At 38.2% G+C, this 25960-nt stretch overlaps 3 protein-coding genes across 3 annotated transcripts in view; all 3 read right to left on the bottom strand.

Annotated features, from left to right (window-relative positions):
* LOC129923703 (uncharacterized) overlaps positions 1–25960 on the bottom strand; it is a 121123-nt gene that overhangs the window by 30502 nt on the left and 64661 nt on the right. The window lies entirely within an intron of this gene.
* Positions 1122–16587, bottom strand: LOC106076735 (tumor necrosis factor receptor superfamily member 16-like). The gene is made up of 3 exons (XM_056016120.1): positions 16437–16587; positions 11318–11628; positions 1122–6485 (listed from the first exon to the last, which is right to left on the bottom strand). Exons 2-3 carry the CDS (start codon positions 11582–11584, stop codon positions 6024–6026), a joined length of 729 nt encoding a protein of 242 aa, XP_055872095.1. The 5' UTR covers positions 11585–11628; positions 16437–16587; the 3' UTR covers positions 1122–6023.
* LOC106076728 (uncharacterized) lies at positions 21305–24983 on the bottom strand. Its single transcript, XM_013237548.2, has 3 exons — positions 24727–24983; positions 23657–23950; positions 21305–22681 (listed from the first exon to the last, which is right to left on the bottom strand). The coding sequence occupies exons 2-3, from the start codon at positions 23933–23935 to the stop codon at positions 22229–22231; spliced, it is 732 nt and encodes a 243-aa protein (XP_013093002.2). The 5' UTR covers positions 23936–23950; positions 24727–24983; the 3' UTR covers positions 21305–22228.

Genomic DNA, 25960 nt, shown 5'->3' with positions numbered 1-25960 from the left:
TAAAACAGTCATTTGTTTTTTAAAATCATTGTTATAATTGTAATTTGGCTCAACCTATTTGTATTTCATATATAGTGTTTAATTTGTTTTAAAGATTTATCTATTAGGTGATAATTAGTTTAAAAAAAAAAAAGCAAAATCGTATAAATAATTATAGAATCAGATTACAGTGGAGGTCTTTTAGGAATTTATTTGTTTTATTTTTATTGACACTATATGTTATAAGCATTCGTTCTTTAACCTTATCTTTTTTCCCCCTTTCTTTTCTTATAGTGATTAAAAGTATTGAACCATTCTTATGTAATTTATTGAAGGAAAGTATTTTTATAAGATACAATTGTTAATTCTTTCCTTACAAACTTTTAGCATAGAGATCATCTAGCTCTCATCTCTTATATTAGCTTATCTTTTATTGAATAGGCCTAGTGCGATTTCGATGGATGACTGATAGTATGTGACATAGTCCCGAGTTCGAAACCGTTCCGCCCTCATTGGATTCAGGGATAATAATCTTTATTTCCAAAGAAAGTTTTTAACATTAGAAAACAAAGGGAGGCTATAGCTTTTACTTCAACAATTATGTCCCTTGTTTTCCATTTGATTTCAATTAGGATATTTTGCGTGAATATGTCTTGGAGTTAAAAATGCTAATGCTAAGTATTCATTTTATATACTAACTTAAATTTCATTAAAAGTTAAATTACCATCTCCTTTTAATGGGGCCTCGGAGGTCTTCGTTTTCTTGCATGTACCCAATTAGTTTTCCGAACTAATTATGCTGTCTAGTAGTCCTACGATGCTACCAACATTGATTGTCAATCCAATATGTTTCCAGATCTAGGCTGCATACTTATCTTTTACTTCTATCTCTCTCTGCTTTGGTCTATTTTTAATAGTCTGTTGGAACAAATTCGATGTGAGTTATGATCACGTAAGTCGTGTCCAGAAATATTGCTAGGATACGATATCATAATTACAATTCAGGTTATTTGTCTATAATGTTTCTTACAGACTCATGCTTTCTGGACCATATGTGCATTATGAGAAAAATAACTTTTTCAGTTTCCTTATATTTAGTGGATTGCTGATGTATGATTAGTAATTAACCTAAACAAGGGAAATAACTGAATGAAAAATATTTTTTTATTACCCATTCTCTTCGTCTTTGGAACACATGTACCGTCAAGCAATCTTTCACAAAGTTTAATCAACTTTCTTGTAAAATTTTGTTCATTACATTTATGTGAAAAATCTAACATAAATAAAATATAATATACATAAATATAACAATAATAATAATAATAATAACATTTTTGGACACCAAAACAATGTAGATTACAACATTGCATGAAGATAAACGATAAAAATAATGATAACACAGACACACGGACGCCACTATGAATACTTGAGCTTTAAAATTTACGATAGTTAAACTTTTGGCAAACATCTAATGTAGATTTCAGCATTAACAACGTCACAACCAAAAGAAAAAAAATTCAACGTCTATCACAACTCTAAATATCTAATGCTTAGGAGATTCAATTGAAAACGTGACAGAGCGTGGGCCAGATAAACAGATGACCCTACAACAAATGCCCTAAAAAAATGCCCTTTTTTAAAAAAAAAAAACCTTTAAAGTAAAACAGTAATTCGTCGTTACATGAATGTATTAAAGATGGCTGTCTGGTCGTGCTATTTGCGCGCTGGACTGTCGTTCGGATTTTATCGATGGTCTCGGGTTCAAACCCCGCCCGCTCCCATCCCTCGTCGTCCTGCGGGAGGTTTGGACTAGGAAGTAAAATATCTTCAACTCTGAAGGAACATCCGAAACATGTCAAACATTTTACAACATTTATACAAAGATCAATCTATAGACACATATATTAACAATTCATTTTGTGTTTAAACCAAATAATAAATATATAACAAATTATTGAAGATCTCAAGATAGTGTTAAGGGCACTAAAGTAATCTTTACTGTTGCTAACTAAAAAAAAAAAGAATAAAGCTAGAATTTAATAATATGTAGATTCTTGACAGTTGGTCTTCGAACCAAATCTCCTTTACTACCACTAGTTAGTTGTCCATTTGTGCTTTAATACACTGTAGGTCATAGTGTGAGAAAAAAGTGTAACACTTCCTACATACTAAAATTATTTTGTGATACTAACGAAATGGCTGCAAAAAAAAAAAAATGCACCAAAATTTAAAAAAAAAAAAAGTACACCAGAAGTGGGGTTGTGTGGCCGAGTGGCTAAAACCGCTGAGCTACCTATCAAGTTGTCTCGAGTTTGACACCAGACTACAGCAGAGTTGTGTTAATTGAGCACCAAAAAAAAAAAAAAAAACCTTTAATCATTAACCCCTTACCTCCACTGGTCCACAAAAGAGATTTGACCATACTATAGGCATGAAAGTTGTGCTATATTAAAGCAATGAAAAAACAACAACTAACTAGTTACATTTTTTATGCCTATTATGGAAATCTCTAATTATAACAATACCACAATGATAACATAAATGTCTCGTATAAAAGCTTCTAAACCTGGGGTCCTGAGTTGATGAAATAATGAAAATTGAGATTTTGAACTTAGGGATTTTTTAGGACGCCCCTGATTCCACCCAACTCTAATGGATACCTGACTTTAATTGGGGAAAGTAAAGGGGGGTTTTCTAACCATACGACACCCTGCTCGTTAACTGTTGGCCAAAGAAACAAATGATCTTAATAGCATCTGCCCTATGGACCGCATGGTCTAAAATGTGAACCTTACTATAAAAGCAGGATAGAATAAATAAATAATATATTACACTAAAAAGCAAGATGTGCCTGATATATGGGCCATATTTGTACAATGAACTAAAAATGTGGATGGATGCTAGTATTGGGCCTTCATTTTTTAAAAATGTCAACAAATAACCAATAAATATAATTTGTTTGGTTAAAAGCAAGCAAGCAATGATTCACGTAGTATATCTTGTAACTAGAATAATCATGAAACTTATTAGCATAAAAAATCAATCTACATCGTGGCCACGATAAATGAGGCCTGGTAGGAGCAAAGTATATTAGATCATAATTTTTAATTTAAGCTAGTCGAAACAGAATATTATTAAATAATAACATACTAAGTAGTTCACTGTTCACAGGCGCTGTTGAAAGTGCACACCGTGCACTTCGATGCACACATTAGCACATCTCATGTTTTGGAAAACTTTTGGTCAGCTCATTTGGTGTGATTTCCGCAACTGTATTGCGAATGTTCGTGTTAAACTCCTCAATTTGATCCGGGTTGTTTCTGTACCCTTTGCCTCTTAAGCTACCCCCCAGATAAAAATAGCGAAAAAAGATAGACCCCTGTCGAGCGTTGTTCGGTTCCTATACCACGCGAAGTATTACCTTTCGTGTCTTGCTAATGATACATACCCTATATATTCATTAGTTATGTATGGTTTATAAAGTTGATTTAGATTATAAAAATATGCATAGAAAATGGCGTTAATATTAAAATATCGTAATAAATGTGACAATAACAAGACATCCTTTTAAATGTTGGATTCTTTTCTTTACCCCAAAAAAGATATTTGTTAATGTGAGTTAAAATAGCATATATAAGTACCCTGGTTGTAAGTAGAGAGAGAATGGTTATGTAAGCTTTTGTAATGCAAAGAGGCAACAATGCCCAGAGGCTGGAAATAATACAGGCAGCTGCCAGGCTATTAAAATTGTAGATTTAAATACCTTATGCCTACAACAATGGATAAATACTATACAATATTGCCATTGACTATACAATGTAGACTAGTGCTAAACTCACACTATCAATTAATTAAAACTTTGACATTGAGTATATTATATCAATCAAGTAAATAACATCTAACACGAAGACAGTACTGCGCTCCAAACGGATCTGACTCTTATTTCAGACATTAATCACTCACCCACAAGCACACACACACACACCCGCACAAGCTCACACTCACACAAGCACACGCCCACACAAGCACACACCCACACAAGTCCTCACAAGCACACACCCACACAAGTCCTCACAAGCACACACCCACACAAGTCCACACAAGCACACAAGCACACACTCACACAAGCACACACCCACACTGTTCCACACAAGCACACACCCACACAAGTCCACACAAGCACACCCACACAAGCACACACCCACACAAGGCCTCACAAGCACACACCCACACAAGTCCTCACAAGCACACACCCACACAAGTCCACACAAGCACACACCCACACAAGCACACACACAAGCACACACCCACACAAGTCCTCACAAGCACACACCCACACAAGTCCTCACAAGCACACACCCACACAAGTCCACACAAGCACACACCCACACAAGCACACACACACACACAAGCACACACCCACACAAGTCCTCACAAGCACACACTCACACAGGCACACACCCACACTGTTCCACACAAGCACACACCCACACAAGTCCACACAAGCACACACCCACACAAGCACACACCCACACAAGTCCTCACAAGCACACACCCACACAAGTCCTCACAAGCACACCCCCACAAAAGTCCACACAAGCACACAAGCAGACACCCACACACCCACACAACCAACACTACATTGTTTCTCTCATTTTTTTTGCCAAAATCCTAATTCCCAAAAAGATTTATAAGAATTGTTCCTCGGAATCAAAGCAAAAAAAAAGTTGTTACATAAATGGAATGTTCATTTGACATAAATATAAAAAAGAACAACAACAAAGCCAAAAGTACTAGGATTATAACAACGCCCCTAGCCCAGTGCTTCCCAAACTGTGTTCCGAGGAACCCTAATGCCCCGCGAGGCCTGACTAGGTGTTCAAAAAAGATTGGACGCCACAGTTTAATACTGCCTTCGTGTAGGCCCACATTGATGTAAAGATTGCACTTACATATAACGAACAAAAAGCTTCACTTTCAAGTACCAAACTCCTCAAGAATGTTTACATTTATTTGACTTAGTACTTTGGTTTCCTAAATTGAGACACCAATGTCACATTCACGGTGTCTTTTATCCACAGTAATACTGATAAGCCACAGAATGTAAATAAGTGGATTCTATATGTAGTTGGATATTTTATAAATATATATATATATATATATTGTAGTATCAGAGACTTTATTGTTATACATCTCAGGCTAAAAAAAGAGATTATAAATATACACAACTCTGGCTAAATCAGAGATTATTCAGTTATACAGATCTCTGGGTTAAATAAGAGATTTTATAGTTATAGTGATTGATTGTTATATTAGAGATTTTAAAGTTATGGAGATCCGTGGAACAATCAGAGAATTGAAAGTTATATGAATATATATCAAATATTGTATATTAGATCTCTTAGTAGAAAAAAAAAGTTAAGTTAAACATATTTTAGTTAAATTCTAAATTTGAAAACATTTTCATGACAATGGCTACCAACAATACGACATACAGCTACATTTGACATACAGCTACGTTTGACATACAGCTACGTTTGACATACAGCTACGTTTGACATACAGCTACGTTTGACATACAGCTACGTTTGACATACAGCTACGTTTGACATACAGCTACGTTTGACATACAGCTACGTTTGACATACAGCTACGTTTGACATACAGCTACGTTTGACATACAGCTACGTCTGAAATACAGCTACGTCTGACATACAGCTACGTCTGACATAAATATAGTTTAATTACTAAGTATATAGGCCCTAATAGAATGGGGCCTGCTAGTAGCACTGTCTACGGATGCAAGCTATTACATTATTTCTTAAAATGTGCAAGATTAAATTAGCATTACATTGTAGAGTCTGTATAAGGTTTAAAAAAAAACGACGCTTAGAAAGCCTCTTTTACAAGAGAATATTATTAAACAATTTAATACGTTCAATAGCCTTTGAGGCCTTTAGATGTCCCTACTGACCCATTTGGGTACCGGCCCACAGTTTTTTAGCTCGAACACCCATTCAGCCCCAACCTTGTTCACATTACCACTAACAATTACAAAGAAATTTTAATATAGCAAGCGCCAAAAATTTTGACCAAATGATTAGAGTTTTGGAACTTAGACAAGGTGAGACACTACCTGTGCCAGCGCTTTGCTCAGGATTCGACTTTGCAAGTTGTGCTATTTCTGTTGAGGTCATCGCGCTGCTGGCTGCAGACGAAACTTCCGTCACCCTTGAGGGGGTCGTAGGCCTAGCGGAGGTCATCTCAACACAGCGTCTGCCCACTTCATCAGCGACGTTTTTGTTGGCACAGCACAGCGTGTCCTGGGTGTCAGAGCAATTCAGAGCCTCGTTGTCTTTAAACATCTCTGTACCCATCCCGCAAATGGAGCAGCGTTTACATTTGGAATCACATGGTTTTCCTGGAGTCTCAGAGCGGTAAAAGCCATATTCACACATTATCAAAGCGTCCCTGGTCTTGCTGCATGGCTTTATAACGATCTCATTCTGAAAACAACAAGCAAAAATAGTAAACACCAGCGGAACATACGTTACACCGTGCGAACAAGTCAAATATAATATAAAGTGTTTGAAACTAATCTATATTTACATTTCACTTAATGACACATACCGGCGGACAATGGCTTTGCAATGGATGTGGCAAAATATGTAGGTTACAGCTGGGGCTGGGAAATACTGCATTCCTCATTAATCTTCGGACTCGAAGACAAGCCTTATTAATGACACAATTTTTTTCTGTCCTATGCCAGAAACTGACGGCTGCCTGGTCATTCGCTATACGCGCTGGATGTCGTTCAATCGTCTCGACGGTCTCGGGTTCAAACCCTGCCCGCTGCCATCCCCCGACGTCCTTATTAAGGTTTGGACTAGGAAGTAAATTATCTTCAACTCTGAAGGTACATCCGAAACATGTACAAACATTTTACGTATATATGTCATTATTATTATATTGTTATAAACCTGGTGGTGGCACAGATGGGGGTGGTGGTGTGTGTGTAGTCAGCCGACGCAAATCGCCCCAGGCCAGCGCTAGACGAGCGGTCAACCGTGACGAGTTACGACGATCGGCCGAGACAAGTGTCAACAAGAGAGTTCGGGAAGAATCGCCGACGTGAACAGAGCTCAGGGGCGTCACGAGAGTTGTAGTCATCTGACCACCTAGAAACGTCGAGCGGCGTTCTGTCCGGTTCGAGAAGGCCAGTAGGGACCCTATATAAAGAGCGGAGGTGTCGCAGTCAAGACGGTTCAGAAAGGAGGTTCACGACAAGAGTTCAGAACACGGTCGACTACAGCACAGTTCAGCGGTGTGGTTCTGTACGGAGCATTACGACGGTTCAGTGCGGAGTACTATCAAGTACAGTTGAGACGAACGGCGTCTTGATCTTGGTCTGTGATCGAGTCCGACACAACGAGCCTAGTGTGTGAAGTCAGTCCTGAACTGTTGAACCCAGTGCAAGCCCGGAACGAGACGGAGAGGCCAGTGCAAGACTTGATACGGCGGAACGGTGTTATCGCAGAGCTATTTGTTCTGTTCTACGTGCTGCCAATTGTACAGTATTGGCTGTTATTTATGGACATTAAACCTTTACGTTACTTTGGAGCCCTGAGTTGTCAAGTTCTTTAAGTTGGTGGTGTATGGTGCAGTTTGCAGAGAGCCTGGATAGTGAGATTCGTAACAACTGGTGTCAGAAGTGGGATCGGATCGGAATCGGATTGGATCGGATCTACTATGGCTCGTCTGAAACGGCTGTACGAACTTGAATTTAGAGAACTGAAGGAAGAACTCCGTGATCGAGATCTGAAAACGAGCGGAAATAAAGAAACCTTACAAGCACGCCTCCGAGAGTGTATAGTTGAAGAAGAGGAAGATCCAGACACGTATCTGTTTGAAGTCGCACCAAATTTAAGAGAGTTCTTGCACCAACAGCTAGATGACTGGAAGGAAGAGTTGCGGGCTATGAATACGACATGGAAGAAGTCCAACGAAGAGATCTGTACCAAGCTTGAAAAGATGTATACCTCAGTGAAGGAAGTGACGAGCCCCGTGGTGAAAACGATGGACGTGGTGGAAGAAACCCTGTACGACCAAAGAGACTTTAAAGATAAAGGAGCTGCGCCATCGTTAAACAATGAACTACTAGCCACCCAAAGCTTTGAAGAAATATGGAGTGACAACGGCAATGCTGGTGAATGTGGTGCTGCCTGTGAATCTGAAAACAAGGAGTACACATCTGTGGAGCCGAAAGAGACAGATGAAGAGACAATGGGAGCTGCCCATAGTTCGAACGAATCTTGTGCTGAAGCTTTACCTGATATGAGCACCTCAAACAGCAAAACAGATCAAGAGAACGCTGATTCTGCCTACAAGCCTGTTGCCGAGGGACGCTTACATGATGAAAGCTACCAGCGAGGCTTGGACCCTACAGACGTTCGTCCAGATGCTAAGCTCAGCGAGAGAAGCCCTGGTGGTGATAATGAGTACCCATTGAAACCTGACAAAGCCGTTGAGAGACATATGCAAGTCGAGAGATATCAGCCAGGTCCGAACCTAACAAACGTTGGTCCAGCTGCCAAGACTGGAGAGGAAAGTCCTGATGGTGGTAAAGAGAATCCAAGGCAGTCTGACGTTGACATTGATGGACATTTGAAAGACGAAAGTAATCGACAAGGTCTGAAACCAACAAGTGATTGGCCCGATACTGAGACGAGAGAGAGAGGTCCTGATGGCGGTGAAGAAAGCCGAATGGAGCCTGAAGCCGAAGACGAGGGACCTTTGCACCTGGAGTGTTGCCAACCTGCCCCACGAGCATGCACTCCAGACAAGGCTGAAGATGATGATCTGTTCCACAATTCCCTGTCCTGTGGATTTGAATCCCATCCCAGTCCTTCTTCGCAAAGCCCTATGAAGCCACCTCTTTTGCCGACAATCTTGATAATCCCTGCCCTTACATCCTATACCTCTCCATGTGTCAATTGGCTGCCCTCAGTACCAAACGACAAGAGAGCTATGCAACTACAACGTCACTGCAACAAGAAGACGATCAACTGGAGGAAAAGAAGAAGGCGGCGTTTGCTTAGTCCAACGTGCATGGCGATGCTACCAAGAAATAACTGCAGCCACATGAAGACCAACTGGCGGAGAAGAAGAAGAAGGCTACTTTTGTTGAATGCAAGATGGATGACGATGCAACCTCGATATCACTGCAACCACATGAAGACCAACTGGCGGAGAAGAAGAAGAAGGCGACTTTTGCTGAGTGCAATATGGATGACCATGCGATCACGAGGTCGATACAACCAGACGAAGGCTAACTGGAGGAGAAGAAAACGTTTTCTAAGTTCCACGTGGATGGCGATGAAAGCACGATGGCGGGGCAACCAGGTCAAGGCAAACTGGCGAAGAAGAAGGAAGCGACCATTGCTGACTGCAACATGGATGACTCCGTCAAGCTCAAGAGGCAAGCCAACTGCCACCGATCGACCCCCACCTACAGCGATGAAACTTCACAGCCAATGCCATGATGTTGATTCTGTCCGGGACGGACAGATCTAAGGAGGGGGCAGTGTTATAAACCTGGTGGTGGCACAGATGGGGGTGGTGGTGTGTGTGTAGTCAGCCGACGCAAATCGCCCCAGGCCAGCGCTAGACGAGCGGTCAACCGTGACGAGTTACGACGATCGGCCGAGACAAGTGTCAACAAGAGAGTTCGGGAAGAATCGCCGACGTGAACAGAGCTCAGGGGCGTCACGAGAGTTGTAGTCATCTGACCACCTAGAAACGTCGAGCGGCGTTCTGTCCGGTTCGAGAAGGCCAGTAGGGACCCTATATAAAGAGCGGAGGTGTCGCAGTCAAGACGGTTCAGAAAGGAGGTTCACGACAAGAGTTCAGAACACGGTCGACTACAGCACAGTTCAGCGGTGTGGTTCTGTACGGAGCATTACGACGGTTCAGTGCGGAGTACTATCAAGTACAGTTGAGACGAACGGCGTCTTGATCTTGGTCTGTGATCGAGTCCGACACAACGAGCCTAGTGTGTGAAGTCAGTCCTGAACTGTTGAACCCAGTGCAAGCCCGGAACGAGACGGAGAGGCCAGTGCAAGACTTGATACGGCGGAACGGTGTTATCGCAGAGCTATTTGTTCTGTTCTACGTGCTGCCAATTGTACAGTATTGGCTGTTATTTATGGACATTAAACCTTTACGTTACTTTGGAGCCCTGAGTTGTCAAGTTCTTTAAGTTGGTGGTGTATGGTGCAGTTTGCAGAGAGCCTGGATAGTGAGATTCGTAACAATATTATTATAGCTTTTATATGCTTATAGCATGCTCAGAGCGCTTTGGTCCAATCTCATTTGTGGACCAGTGGGGGGGAGGGGGTATCTAGGAGTTGGTTTTCCGTGCTGCCTTTAGGCGCTCAGTAAACGCAACTCTGCCCTAGCCGGGTGTCGAACCTCGAGCCCCGTACTTAGCCTCTCGACCACGCTTCCGTCATAATAAAATAAAAGCATGAGGATCAAAAAGATCTTTCCTTTGAAAGAATAAAAAAAAAATACAAAGGGTACAACTAACGTAATTTACATCATTGAAATTTCCGCCGCCTGCATCAAATAATAATAATAAAGAAAAACAAGTAATCAGGAGATGTATGTGGATAGAACATGTTCTACTTGTGCAGTGATGGTTATACGGGTGGGTGTAGCAGACGACAACACGTGACCCAGACCAGCCTGCTGCTAGAGTCAACTGAGTCAAGTAGCGGACATACAGAAGGTGCTGGCATGTGCTCTTCACGAGAATAGCCTATCACCCGTGATACGGTCATGGGGTCATGTAGAAAGGGCTTTTGTGTGATTTCGCGAGAGAAGGCTTGGATGGATCCTATATGAAAAGCAAGTGTGCCAGTCACTATTCCATTCGTTGTCAAAAAAAAAACAAAAAAAAAACGTCATATGAGATTGACAGGTCTATCAAAGACTTTTATGCAAGGAACAGTTCCAGGGCAAAGAAGAGAAAGCAGACAAAATAAGGAGATAGGGAAGACAATATCACACGTATAAAAAGACCTGTCATTGAAAACAACTCTTATTCTGGCAAAAAGACAGACAGGAATGGAGAGAGATGGACAACAGATCATGTGTGGTGCCCCAACGGTCTAAACTCGCTAAGAGAAGGGACGTTTTTAAAGTTTATTTTGACTTTAATTTTACCCTCCTTTTCACCCTCCTTGGCGTTTCGTGATGTCTGATAATCTTATCTATATTACGATTAAAGCAGCCCTGGTCTCTCTTAACTAATAAACTGGTAAAGACTTTTACATACCATGCCCGGATCTGGTACCTGGCATGCAAGACAGGCTGGATAATCTTGTTCGGCCATCAATTTGGTCCTGAATGTCCCTTCTTGACACGGTGAGCACACTCCCCAGCGTGAGTACTCTCCTTCTGGGCACTTGACATTCCCGTGGCTCTGACTGTGATCAGTTAAGAGAGATCGAGAGGGAACATCTGGGTCACACACCTCTTCTGGTGTCATGGACACAATAGGAAGCGATGCGACTAATACGAGCATCGGTAGCCAAACAGTCATGTTTTTTTCTTTCTTCTTCTTCTTGAAGTCTAGCAAGTAATGAACTAAAACAAAAACAAAAAAAAAAAACATTAAAAAAATACTTTAAAAAAAAAAAACATTTAAAAAAATACTTTATAAAAAAAAAAACATTAAAAAATACTTTTAAAAAAAACATTAAAAAAATACTTAAAAAAAAAAACATTTAAAAAAATACTTTATAAAAAAAAACATAAAAAAAATACTTTAAAAAAAACATTTAAAAAATACTTTAAAAAAAAAAACATTAAAAAAATACTTTAAAAAAAAAACATAAAAAAAATACTTTAAAAAAAAACATTAAAAAAATACTTTAAAAACAAATATTAAAAAAATACTTAAAAAAAAAACATTAAAAAATATACTTTAAAAAAAAAACATAAAAAAATACTTTAAAAAAAAAACATTAAAAAAATACTTTAAAAAAAAAACATTAAAAAATACTTTAAAAAAAAAACATTAAAAAAATACTTTAAAAAAAAAACATAAAAAAAATACTTTAAAAAAAAACATTAAAAAAATACTTTAAAAAAAATATAAAAAAAATACTTTAAAAAAAAATATAAAAAAAATACTTTAAAAAAAAACATTAAAAAAATACTTTAAAAAAAAACATTAAAAAATACTTTAAAAAAAAAAACATTAAAAAAATACTTAAAAAAAAAAAACTTTTCGTAGGTGCAACTGTTTCAATACGTTTGGATCAGTCATACAATTACATTTGTAATAGATCTAGACATTCTATTCTAGACCAACAACTATAAAACTATAAATCTGTCCTATTAATAATATTCTTACCAATTGTTTTTTGTTTAGTTCTATTTCATTCTTTTAGCTTTTTTAATACGCTGTGTTAACATCATTTATCTAGACCAGTTAGGAAAAGGGGGGGGGGAGAAAGAAAGGGATTTCTGGGTGGATTTTTACCCAGGACAGCTGACGACAACGCCGCTAATCTTGCATCATGCACATAACCACCAACCAATCGCTGACTTCTCACCATCACCATTAAAAACACACACTCCATAAGATTATTTTTTTTTGGAAACCTCAGAATTTGCGCTATTCAATTTTAGCTTTATCATCATAGGAATCCTTGGGCCTTAGGCCTCTTTTCTTTGCCTCTTTTTGGGGCTTTTTATGCCTCTTTTAATGGGCCCTCTTGCCTCTTTTGTGGGCTTTTTAAATTTTATTTTATTATATAGTTTTTTATTTGTAAGTTCTCATAATTTACAAGTATTAAATCATAAACAATTGAAAAGTGATTAACCTAAAAATATAATAATAATAATAGAAATACTATTTAATACCAAAGACATACTACCTAACTATTGAAACCACCAGAGACAGAATACTTTTATAATTATAGCTACCACTTGTGTTATAAACAATTGAAAAGTGATTAACCTAAAAATATAATAATAATAATAGAAATACTATTTAATACCAAAGACATACTACCTAACTATTGAAACCACCAGAGACAGAATACTTTTATAATCCTAGCCGACACTTGTGTTATACTCAGACATTTTTAGTCTATATGCTAATACATTCATACTAAAACTGGTCTATTAATAATGTTGATGTAGGCCTATACATTGTCTCGTTTGAATAATTGAACTTTGCTATATCGTCCTTGATATTGATTAATTTATCTTGAATATCTCCAGTATGTGACCTTTATCAGACTAGTAAACTTTGAGATAGTATCGGATTAGCGTATTACCTATTTTTAGAACTATGCTTGTTAAATTATAAAAAACAACAAAAATAATTGTCAGACTAAGACGGACTAATGCTGTATAAACTATATTGGGTAAAAAAAAAAGATTAAGTTGTTTCCCTTTGACACCAAGCGATCTTTCCGATAGACAGCGCAGAGCTGTTCCTGCGACTTATCAGCTGTGGTGATTATATTTGTATAAATAATATTGTAAACATCACTTGAGAGAATTTTGAGGTGTAAGATTTAAAGAATTCTATGTTTATTTATGTTTATTTATTATTATTTCATTGGTCCATTGGTTGGGACAGAGTGACAGCGCTTGGAGTTTTTGTTATTGTTGTCAGGGACCGGAGTTTTGTGATTGACTAGTACGAGTACAATATAAGACAGTTCTTTATAGTTGGATGTATATTGAGGGATTCAGCTTCTGTTGGCGTTATCTACAGTTATAATGTATTCCTATTGCTTTATTAAATGTATCTTATTCATCCCGGGTGTTTCTTGAACTGTTACATACGGTATGTGTCCATGTCAAAGTCATAGGCCAAGGAGTTCACAACATTGTGACCCAATAATATTTACATAAGTTTTTTACCAAATTATTAAATGTTTACTCCCTTTACTATTTAAACTGTGAATAATAGACCTTGTTTTTAATGATTTAACTGTACAGAATTTAGACCTTGTTATGTAAAGGGAGAGTGATCCTTAAAGGATTACGGGCACGACATGGCCTAAATTGTACCGATGTGCCTAAACTCAAAACCCAAACCCATTGACAAAATGCGTTTAATTTGAATAATATTTCAACAAGATTTAATCTCGAGATCGATAAGTTTGAGTGAAAGCGCTTTGTTCCTCTATCACGTAGCACATATATATGATTTGTGTCCTCACTTCCCCATCCCCACATAACATATATGAGTGATAGAATCTAGATCTCTAAACAGGTGTACAAAAGTAAGAATTAAACATATAGACCAGTGTCTCGTAACTAGTGTTCCACGAACTACTGGCACCTAGGCTTGGAGATTAAGCGTATATGGAAGACATAACAGTACTATATGACTTTTGATCTACGAAATTAACGATTTTGATTGCTTGCTTCCGGTCACGTGTTTTTTGGGTTTTTTTTTATGCCAAAGTAAACTGTTAAACAGTGATAACCACCTTAGAATCGACAGGTCACAAGAGGCCGTCTTTACCGAAACTAAAGATATTTAGAAACCAAAGATATTATGCTAAGAGCTTACATCGTTGTAATTGATATTATACAAATGACATGACCACCTTAGAATCGACAGGTCATAAGAGGCTGTCTTTACCGAAACTAAAGATATTTAGAAACCAAAGATATTATGCTAAGAGCTTACATCGTTGTAATTGGTATTATACAAATGACAGGAAAGAGTTCCAAAATATTGAGCAACAAGTCCTAGTTTAGGAGAACTGGTCTGGTCTTTGAACCTATCCCCGGGCCTATCTCATGTGCGGGGCCCCCCCCTCAGGTGCGGGGCCCCCCTCAGGTGCGGGGCCCCCCTCAGGCGCGGAGCCTGAGGCGGTTGCCCCACTTACCACCCCCTCAGGCCGCTAATGTTTGTGTGTGTGTGTGTCTGAGTGTGTGAAATAAAACCATGAGCTAAAATTGAAATAAGTCGCACCCTTCACTGACTAATACAGCGGCTCTCAACCTTTTAAGCTCGGCGACCCTTTCTTACAATCCACCACTCTACCGCGACCCCCTCCTCCCCCCCCCCCCCACTAGACACAAACACATACAGCAACAGAGCAGAAAATAACAATCCATATTTTCGATGGTCTTAGGCGACCCCTGGCATATGGGTCAATCCACCCCCAAATGGGGTCACGACCCACAGGTTGAGAACCCCGTGGACTAATATCAACTGTTGAAATCATGTCGCAAAGTCCTTATTATCTTTTCAAGTACGATTAAAGTATTATCTCACCCAACCTTTGCTATTTGTCTATTCATGTGTCCTCATCTGAATGATCTCCCTTGTTTTCACCCAGAGCATACCTGAGATAGAAATTCTAGATTTACTTCAATCGGGAAAATACGCCTGTCTTAGGCGTCTTAGGAAGTATTACACATAACGAGGTCAAGATTTCATAGAATCGGGAAATATATATTTATATATTTATAGATATATATATATACAGAGAGAGAGACAGACTGAGAGAGAATAAGAGAGAGAGAGAGAGAGAGAGAGAGAGAGAGAGAGAATGACAGAGAGAATAAGAGAGAGAGGCAATGTTTCTGTTTGATTAGCCGCACAGGGAGAAAGAAGTTGGAACATTGCCAGAGGTCGAGAAAGGAGCCAGAACAGTAGAAAATGTAAATCGATACAAATGGAATAACAACAACAGTGCTACGGAAGATTCACTGTCCCGGGCGTGCTACCCTGCCTCACAGTGGCGCCCGGTTGGAAACGATCGTAAAAGAATCTAAGGGGGTGCGAGAGCGTCCCCATTGCACTGCGCGGGTGTTGTAAAAAAAGCTCCCACAACCTTGTCACAATCCAGGCGCCGTTCCGCAAGGAGACGTTACATAAATGGCGTGTCCCGCACGGTTAGCCTGGTATAGAAAAGAAAAAAAAAATGGCGGGGGGTTGCCCCGTGTACGCGGCCTGCGCACGCGTCTCTTGTCCGCGAGTCTGAGTGACCGTGCCACTGGAACTGAACGAGTCAAAATAAACACATTTAAAATCCCGAGTATGATTCATCCCCCCCCCCAGACAGAACAGACTGTTCAAACAGGCCGGTGAGTGACAGCTCTTATTCACTTTTGCTGACCTAAAGTTTCAACAGCCGAAGGCTTAACTTCACTTATCTAGTAGAATTAAAAGACTTATTTTTTTTGTACACCTCTTTTGTATTCTCAGTCCTTTTAATCGCAAACAATGTCTAACAATAATACACTTTAATACATTTAAATATCGAATATATAATAATGATAATAAAGTTACATCTTAGGGTTACAGTAGATTTACGTACGTATACAGGCATGACGCAATTATTTTCTCCCTTTAAAGCACCGTCTTGAATTTCTAAAATAACACAAGAGAGCTTGTAGATTCAACTTACCGTGCAGCGTCTAGTTTCCCTGCCTCAATCACCTAATCCAAAACAAACACATTAGAACAATTAACGTGCTAACCTTTCAGGCGACGTGTTTGATACCTCACGGCCTGCGTGTAAATGACTTGCAAATATGAATATCTTCTATGTTGGCAATTTTTAAAAATCGAGTGAGTGAGTACTATTGTTAAAAATATCCACACGTAATACAAGCTTGAAATTTCCTTTGTATACTTGGTAGAGATAAATATGCATATATTTATTTCATTTTTAACACGCAGTAGGGTCATCTCCGTGTCAAGTAAGTGGGGCTTTATCTTGGGAACGGGTCGGGTTAGGTTGATGAACTAAGAACGGAGGGCGCCACTATCCTGATAAGTTTAAAAAAAAAGTATTGATAACGACCAGTCTTGTAGCAATACAAACTGGAACAATATATTTCACGTTTTTTTCGGGACCACATTTCCTGTAGGCCTATTTACTCTGGACTGGGAAAAGGTCTGACGTAATAAGGTTAAAGCCGCTTATAAAAAAAAAAGCAAAGCTTCAAGGTACAGTGGAGGCAGCAAGAAGAAAGGGTCGTCCAAACAAAAGTTGGCTGGACACATTAAAAGAATAGACCGGCCTCTGTCTTGATGTCCTGCTAAGAACAGCTGCTGACCGGGAACATGGAGGGATTCCATGACGCCAACCGTCACAGCCCCCCCCCCCCTTTTTGCATGAAAGTCACGGTTCAGTTGATAGAGAGAGGCGTTGTGAATGACATTTAATCCATAAAGTAAACAATAATGGTAAAAACACGACGCTCTCACAACTTAGACGCTGCCTGAAGCCGGCCACAATACCAAAACACACCAACCTAAATCGATTGATCCATATTCATAAATAACATCTCGATGGATCGATACTAAACTTGCCTAGTTTTTACTTCTTTCTATATAATATTAAAAAAAAATGTTGATCAACTCTGTAATCGATCTTTTTACAAGTTTAATTAAAATGTACTGTCATGGCTGTCATGCATCACAAGTTTATGTGTAAACATTTTGAGTTCTATAGGAGGAGGAATTGTTTTATAAGTAAATGATTCCAACTTTTTGTTTCATGACTTTAACCCTGTTTGACCGAGACCCTCGGCGGTGTTAGGGAAATAGTAAAGTAACTAATAAAATTAACCCTTTCAATCCTTGCTATCTATAGGGCAGATGATGTAAAGTTAACCCTTTCAGTCCATGCTATCTATAGGGCAGATGATGTAAAGTTAACCCTTTCAGTCCTTGCTATCTATAGGGCAGATGATGTAAAGTTAACCCTTTCAGTCCTTGCTATCTATAGGGCAGATGATATAGGGCAGATGATATAGGGCAGATGATGTAAAGTTATTTATTAGCATGGTCGACGGTTAACGAAGGTATCATGTGGCCAGCACAACGACCAACTGTCTTTACTTTCCCCGAGATCCCGACAAATGGGGACTGCACCGACCAAGGCTCGAACTAGTGACCCTGGAAACGACAACACCGCCTAGCGATAATGCACTAAGGTGACTAAGCGAACTTAACCTCTAGACGCTAGTCTAGACTCTAGGCCATCGGAATGTCCACACACACACAGCACCTCGCCTCAACGCTTCAACTCTACGTTCCCAACTAGGTCTAATAAAATGATAGGAAACCGGGAATTTATCAAATGTACTAGTGTCTCTTTACCACACTGGAAAAATCCGATTCCATGAAAAAATACTAAAAATACTTCCTTTCAATGTTGAAGGCATATCATTTGCCCTAGATATACAAGCAAAGATAAATATTTACTGATATACGCCTTACCATTTTATTACGTGTAAGTAAAAGTAAAGTTCCCCTTTCAGACCTTGTAGTCTATAGGGCAGATGATATAAAGGTCATCTGTTTCTGTGGCCTACGGTGAACGAGGGTGTCATGTGGCCAGCACAACGACCAACCGCCTTTACTTTTCCCCCAACTAATGTCAGGTACCCATTAGAGCTGGGTGGACTCAGAGGCGCCCAAAGATGAAGAAATGGAAAATCTCAGTCTTCACCAGGATTCGAACACGGAACCCCCGGTTCGAAAGCCAAGCGCTTTACCACTCAGCCACCGCACCTTCTACGTGTTAGTAGCTGTCTCTTAAATATATATATTTCCACAGACTCTATAAAAAATCAACTTGTGCTGATTCACCGCCTTCATATACATATTATCTACATTTCTTTAGATCTACATAACCTTCAGTTTTATTAATAAGAGCAATGTTAAATATAAAGAAACTTTAACTAGGAATAGTTACAACCCATATAGTAGTGTGTGTATTTAAGCATTTTTATTTCTTATTGATGAATACTAACTAATATTACATGCAAACTTAAATATACAGGTATATATTGAGAATAGTTCAAAATTGTAAAAAACCTATAACAATTAATAAACTTAAAAAAAAAAATGATCTTATTACTTTTAGATAATTTTTAAACTAAATTTTTAACTGAATTACAGAGAGACTTTTTGTTATCATACAAAATTAGTATCTAAAGATAAGCACATAATATTATATCTTCACAGATAAGCACACAAGATACACTTTCCACCGATAAGCACACAAGACACCATCTCCACAGACAAGCAAATGTGGAATTACCTCCAAAGATGCCACACGAGAGGCTTTCTCCTCTCATAACCTCTAGATACATTTGACACAGTCCCAAATGGAAAAGTAAAACAAATTCATGGGCGTAATAATTGTGTATAGGGCGCCTTGGTCGCCCACCCCATCTCTCCATAGTATACGTAATACATATTCGTCTCGTAAGCAATGCTAAAGGCTAATAAAAACGAATTTAACGAACAATCTGCAGTAACAGAAACATATTTTTTTTTAACGTAACGTTTCGATAACTACTTTGGCTACCGGATTTCATTAGCGACTGACGTCACCCTACGTCCACTTTTCTTATAAAGCTTCTCATGTTTTATTGACCCACCCCGCTAAAAAAACCCAACTTATTACAGTGTAAGTTCTTTCTTAAGTATCATTTTGAGACCTTGCGATCTATGGGGCCAGAAGATGTTAAGGTCATCTTTTTCTTTGGATACTTGTATTATTTTTCTGTCTTTAGGGGGTTCATTGGTTAGGTAGTATGTCTTTGTTATTAAATAATATTTCTATTACTGTTATTATATTTTTAGGTTAATGACTTTTCAATTGTTTATGATTTAATACTTGTGAATTATGATAACTTAGAAATAAAAACATATTATATATATAAAAAAAAAAAAAAAAAAAAGCCCACAAAAGAGGCAAGATGGCCCATAAAAGAGGCACATAAAGCCCAAAAAAGAGGCAAAGAAAAGAGGCCTAAGGCCCAAGGATTCCTATGATGATAAAGCTAAAACTCAATAGCGCAAATTCTGAGGTTTCCTTTAAAAAAAAAAAAAAATATATATATTGAATGAAATTGCATAAATGATATAATTTATGTTTAATAGATCTAGACTAATAATAACCATTTGCATTTAGAAATATTTTTACTGTTTGCTCTTGTTCATTGCATTGTCCATGCTTGTAGCAGGCTCAGTGCACTATGGTCCAATCAACTTAGTCAAGCATAATAGATCAGTAGGGAGCGGGAATCATTTGGGAGAAGGCTTCTGTGCTGCGATTTCAAAAGTTATTTTTAAAAAAAAAGTAGCTTGAGTCTAGATTCGAATTCTAGGCCTCGAGCCTCCACGACATATTCAAGTACCTATTATAATAGGTTTTATAGACTATTGATAGTTTAAACCCTTGATCGTACAAACCAATTCCCTACACACGAGCTCTCTCCCCTTAGATAAGTACATTTTTTTTATGAAACAACATTTATTACGACACAATTTTAAAGAAATTATTCAATTTTTAAATTGATATAAGTATGCCAATTTTCCCTTTCATTGGAGAAAGGTTAGTGGGACGGAGTGAATTAATAAAAGCTTTGCGAAAATATAGGCTGTGTATAAAAACTTTGTGAACATATAGACTATGTATTATAGCTTTGCAAACATATAGACTATGCATAAAAGCTTTGTGAACATATAGACTATATATAGAAATCTTGAAAACTTCACGCATATTGACTTTAAAAATGTACCCAAAAAAAATATCACAAAATGAGATTTGAAACAAATGTTTATTAGTATAATGTAAAAATGCTGTCAATAAAATAAATCAATGAAAAAACAAATTTTTTTGATCATATAAAAAAAAATTAATACACGCTTGAATATATTTAGAAAAATATGCCCAAAATTACCCTTGCCATTAAAAACAAATTCAGATTGAAATGTCGACCAGACGTTTGTGAAAATCGACCATTGAAAGACACAAATGTAAATAAAAAACAAAAAGCAACACTATGGGACTTTATAAATGTTTTAACAGAAACAACGATTCAGCTTAGTGTTTTGAGCGTGTGTTCCCTAAACACCCAAATTACTAGCTACTACGAATTTAGTGCAGAAGATTTTCAATGTGCAGATACAGAGCCGAATATAGCCAAAGAATAGTTAATATGCAACTATTTATTACAATTGTTTCCCTTCTAACACACACACACACATACACACACACACACACACACACACACAAATACGTAGCAAAAAGTACAAATCATACATCGAATACTTATAACTTCATAACATCAAGAACAAAAAAATATATACTACACTACACATCACATCACATCAAGCTCACATAACTACATTTTTTATTATAGCTTTTATATAGCGCTACTTTCATGCTTATAGCATGCTCAGAGCGCTTTTGGTCCAATCCCATTTGTGGACCGGTGGGGGGGGGGGGGAGAGGAGGTATCTAGGAGTTGGTTTTCCGTGCTGCCTTTAGGCGCTCAGTAAACACAACTCTGCCCGAGTCGGGTGTCGAACCTCGAGCCCCCTTCTAGGTAGCCAAGCCAAGCCAAGTTCAAGCACACTTGGTCTCTCGACCACGCTTCCGACATAACATCGAATACACATCACTTCAAGAACACATAACTACATAACATCAAATAGACATCACATCACATCAAGCACACATAACTACACAACATCAAATACACATCACATCACATCAAGCACACTTAACTACACAACATCAAATAAACATCACTGCAAGAACACATAACTACATACCATGAACTACATATAACATCACATCAGGTACACATAACTATATCACATAAAATACACATAACTACATAACATTTAATACACATAACTAAATTTTAAGTAACATCATGCAAAATCAAACTAAATAACATGAGACATCTATCGGGAAATACGGTCTAGCATCTGTCTTCGCATCAAATGAAGCACCCATGACTTAACAACATTAAGACAATATCACAGAATATCACTACAAATCACCGCAGAGCACTGCAAAACATCAGGTATCTACAGAAATAGTACTTGCTCTTCACCAGATCTCACTGCAACGTTCCTAGCAAAAGTGAAGTGATATAGAAAAAAGTACACCAATGTCGATTTTGGTTATCCAGATACAGTGGCGTAACTAGGTTAGGGGTGGGGGAAGTCCAAATTTGAGAATCCTCCCCCCGACATCCACTGGTGAGTGTCCGAATATTATTTTTTTTTTACATTAAATGTTACACCATGTCGAATATCAAAATGCAGAGGCCTCTTAAGGATACAAGCCCCGCCCTGACCCCAAATCCCTAGCTACGCCGCTGTTTAGATAAAATTGAGCTGAGATTACTAGCTAGATGCGGTAAAAGTAGAATAAATTATTTATAAAATATCATAAGTAATTGCCAGTAACAACAAAGCAGCTAATGGAAAACAAATACGATGCTTTGAAATGGCCTTGCTGCGTACATTTTGACGTTTAGCTTTACCAGTTTCATTATATTTGGGCGCCTTGCTGGTAATGGACTTGGCACTGCTGCCTATAGAAGGTAAAGATGAGGTGACCAATTCCCTAGTAGAAGAGAATGTTGTGGTTGCAGCACACCTTCCATTTACTACCACCATGTTTTCCTCATCACAGCAGAAAGTGTTTTCGTAACCGTCACACTGACGAGCTTCATAATTTCTATACAAGTTTTTACCAATGCCACAGACTTCACACTGCCGACATTCAGAGTCACAAGGCTTTCCCTCAGTTTCATGACGGTAGAAATTCCCCAAACACATGATCAAAGCATCTCGAGTCTTTGTACAAGACTCGTTTACATACTCATGCTGAAACAAAAAAAGAACTTAATTACTTATCTTTTTTTTATCTTATAAATTACAGACGTTAATTAAAAAAATAAGATTACGTCCTACGCGTGTCTCTATGTCAATCTAGTCATGCATGTTAATCAGTGACTTAAACTCTGCAAGTCGTTGGTTTTCATGGCGGACTCAGGCAACCCATTCCATGCTCTAATAGCACTAGGGAAGAAGGAGTATGTGTACAAATTTGTCCTAGCATATGGAACGAGGAATATGCCTTTGTCTTTTTGAGTATTTTAGTAGGTTTGGGTTTTTTTATTTGAAGATTATGGTTCAGTGTTTTATGTGTTATTGCTACTTTACTTTTAAGTCTTCTATCCCGAAGGCTTTCTAAATTTAAAGATTTTACTTAATAATACGCAGCTGATGTATCCAAAGGAACGGCAGTGCCGATACAGTTTGGGGTCATCGGCGTCGCAGGTTCTGCCAGAATGAAGCACTGGGTGCTGCAAACTGCCTTAGGGTCGCCAGCACCTGATGTTTCCTCAGGGTTGACTCCCGAAGCCTTTCCCATGATTGGGTATATATATTATAGATGTCTATGGTAACTCCATTTTCTAGCTTTCACTCCATTTTTTTCCCGCTGACTTGTCTCCCTTTCAACACGCATTCATACCATTCCTAAGCCACACTACGCTGCGCCCAGACCGTAGTAATGATGTAATTCACCATTCTTAAGTCACACTACGCTGCGCCCAGACCATAGCAATGATGTAATTCACCATTCTTAAGTCACACTACGCTGAGCTCAGACCGTAGTAATGATGTAATTCACCATTCCCAAGACACACTACGCTGCGCCCAGACCGTAGCAATGATGTAATTCACCATTCCTAATTCACACTACGCTGCGCCCAGACAGTAGTAATGATGTAATTCACCATTCCCAAGTCACACTACGCTGCGCCCAGACCGTAGCAATGATGTAATTCTACATACCATGCCTGGCTCTTGACATTTTTGACACTCCGAGTACCTATCAAGTGCAGCCATCTGCTTAGTTCTGTATGTTCCTTCTTCACAGGGTAAGCACGTGTAAAAGTCAAGGTACTGACCCTCAGAGCAGTCAGTTTCATAAACGCCCTGGACATCAGCATTCAGTTTAGGCGGAACTCTGGAAGGTACATCTGGATCGCATATCTGGTTAGTCCGGTCAAAGTTAACCACGAAACAGGTTATAGCCAAAATAATCAGTAGACCTTTCGACTTAAAAGCCATGTTTCAGGAGCAAACCTAGTTAGGTACAGAAACAAAAAATTGAATGCTAATAATATTTACGGTAAAATCCCTTCAACTGTAAAAAAAAAAGTTTAAAATGTATGGCTTCACAATGGTGCAGAATTGACGGATATATTGGTGGTAATCGAAAACCAAACATTGGGTCTGATAGTGAAGTTTTTTTTTGTTTATTGTCACCGTAAAATAACTAGGAAATTAGAGTGTGTATAAGAGAGCTACCTACAAAATGTATTAATGAAACATTGAAGTGTAGCCTACACTAGCTGACACTACACACGTTTCCTCCAATATCAAACATAAGTCGAGGATGGCTGCCTGGTCGTGCGGTTTGCGCGCTGGACTGTCGTTCGGACTTATCGATGGTCCCGGGTTCAAACCCTGCCCGCTCCCATCCCCCGCCGTCCTGCGGGAGGTTTGGACTAGGAAGTAATGATCTTCAACTCTGAAGGAACATCCGAAATAAGTAAAACATTTTACAAACAAACATAAGTTAGGACTGAGGAATTAGTTAAGAAAAACATGCACATAAAGTAAGGATATTGATTGTTCTCCTCCGCCCTAATTACAGCTATTCATACGCTTTCCTTTGTTAAAAATCGACAAAGGTTTATCAATTGTCATTGCCGGGTTGGATTTCTCTAGCAAAACCTTGATATTATAAAGTTTATCTGTGTGTACTGTATGAAAGTAGATTATTTAAAATATTGAAGTGTTGCAAGTGAAATAGGTTTTAAAAAAAGTAAACACAATTTACATAAATGGATAATTACCTCAAATGAAATAACGAATTCAAGATAATGTTTGACAGAATGAAGCATGTGATTCACTTTCTTGAACTGAATAAGAATGACAATCCTTATAGTCACTGAAATCTTTGTTCTAGATATTGAGTACCCCTCACCCCCTTTCACGCCTATTTAAAAATAGAAACACGCAAATCACTGTTATCATTGATACATTGAAAATAGTTCTACATGTCCTTGAAGTAGATCTACATGTCATTGAAGTAGTTCTACATGTCATTGAAGTTGATCTAAATGTCATTGAAGTAGTTCTACATGTCATTGAAGTTGATCTAAATGCCATTGAAGTAGATCTACATGTCATTGAAGTAGATCTACATGTCATTGCAGTAGATCTACATGTCATTAAAGTAGATCTTCATGTCATTGAAGTAGATCTACATGTCATTGAAGTAGATCTACATGTCATTGAAGTATATGTACATGTCATTGAAGTTGATCTTCATGTCATTGAAGTAGATCTACATGTCATTGTAGTAGATCTACATGTCATTGAAGTAGATCTACATGTCATTGAAGTAGATCTACATGTCATTGAAGTAGATCTTCATGTCATTGAAGTAGATCTACATGTCATTGAAGTAGATCTACATGTCATTGAAGTATATGTACATGTCATTGAAGTATATGTACATGTCATTGAAGTATATGTACATGTCATTGAAGTTGATCTTCATGTCATTGAAGTAGATGTACATGTCATTGAAGTAGATGTACATGTCATTGAAGTAGATGTACATGTCATTGAAGTAGATCTACATGTCATTGAAGTAGATGTACCTGTCATTGAAGTTGATCTTCATGTCATTAAAGTAGATCTTCATGTCATTGAAGTAGATCTACATGTCATTGTAGTAGATCTACATGTCATTAAAGTAGATCTACATATCATTAAAGTAGATCTACATGTCATTGCAGTAGATCTACATGTCATTAAAGTAGATCTTCATGTCATTGAAGTAGATCTACATGTCATTGAAGTATATGTACATGTCATTGAAGTTGATCTTCATGTCATTGAAGTAGATCTACATGTCATTGTAGTAGATCTACATGTCATTGAAGTAGATCTACATGTCATTGAAGTAGATCTACATGTCATTGAAGTAGATCTACATGTCATTGAAGTAGATCTTCATGTCATTGAAGTAGATCTACATGTCATTGAAGTAGATCTTCATGTCATTGAAGTAGATCTACA

The sequence above is a fragment of the Biomphalaria glabrata genome, chromosome 17, assembly GCF_947242115.1.
Source record: "Biomphalaria glabrata chromosome 17, xgBioGlab47.1, whole genome shotgun sequence".
NCBI classification, from domain to species: domain Eukaryota; kingdom Metazoa; phylum Mollusca; class Gastropoda; family Planorbidae; genus Biomphalaria; species Biomphalaria glabrata.
This window is presented reverse-complemented; position numbering and strand designations above follow the sequence as displayed.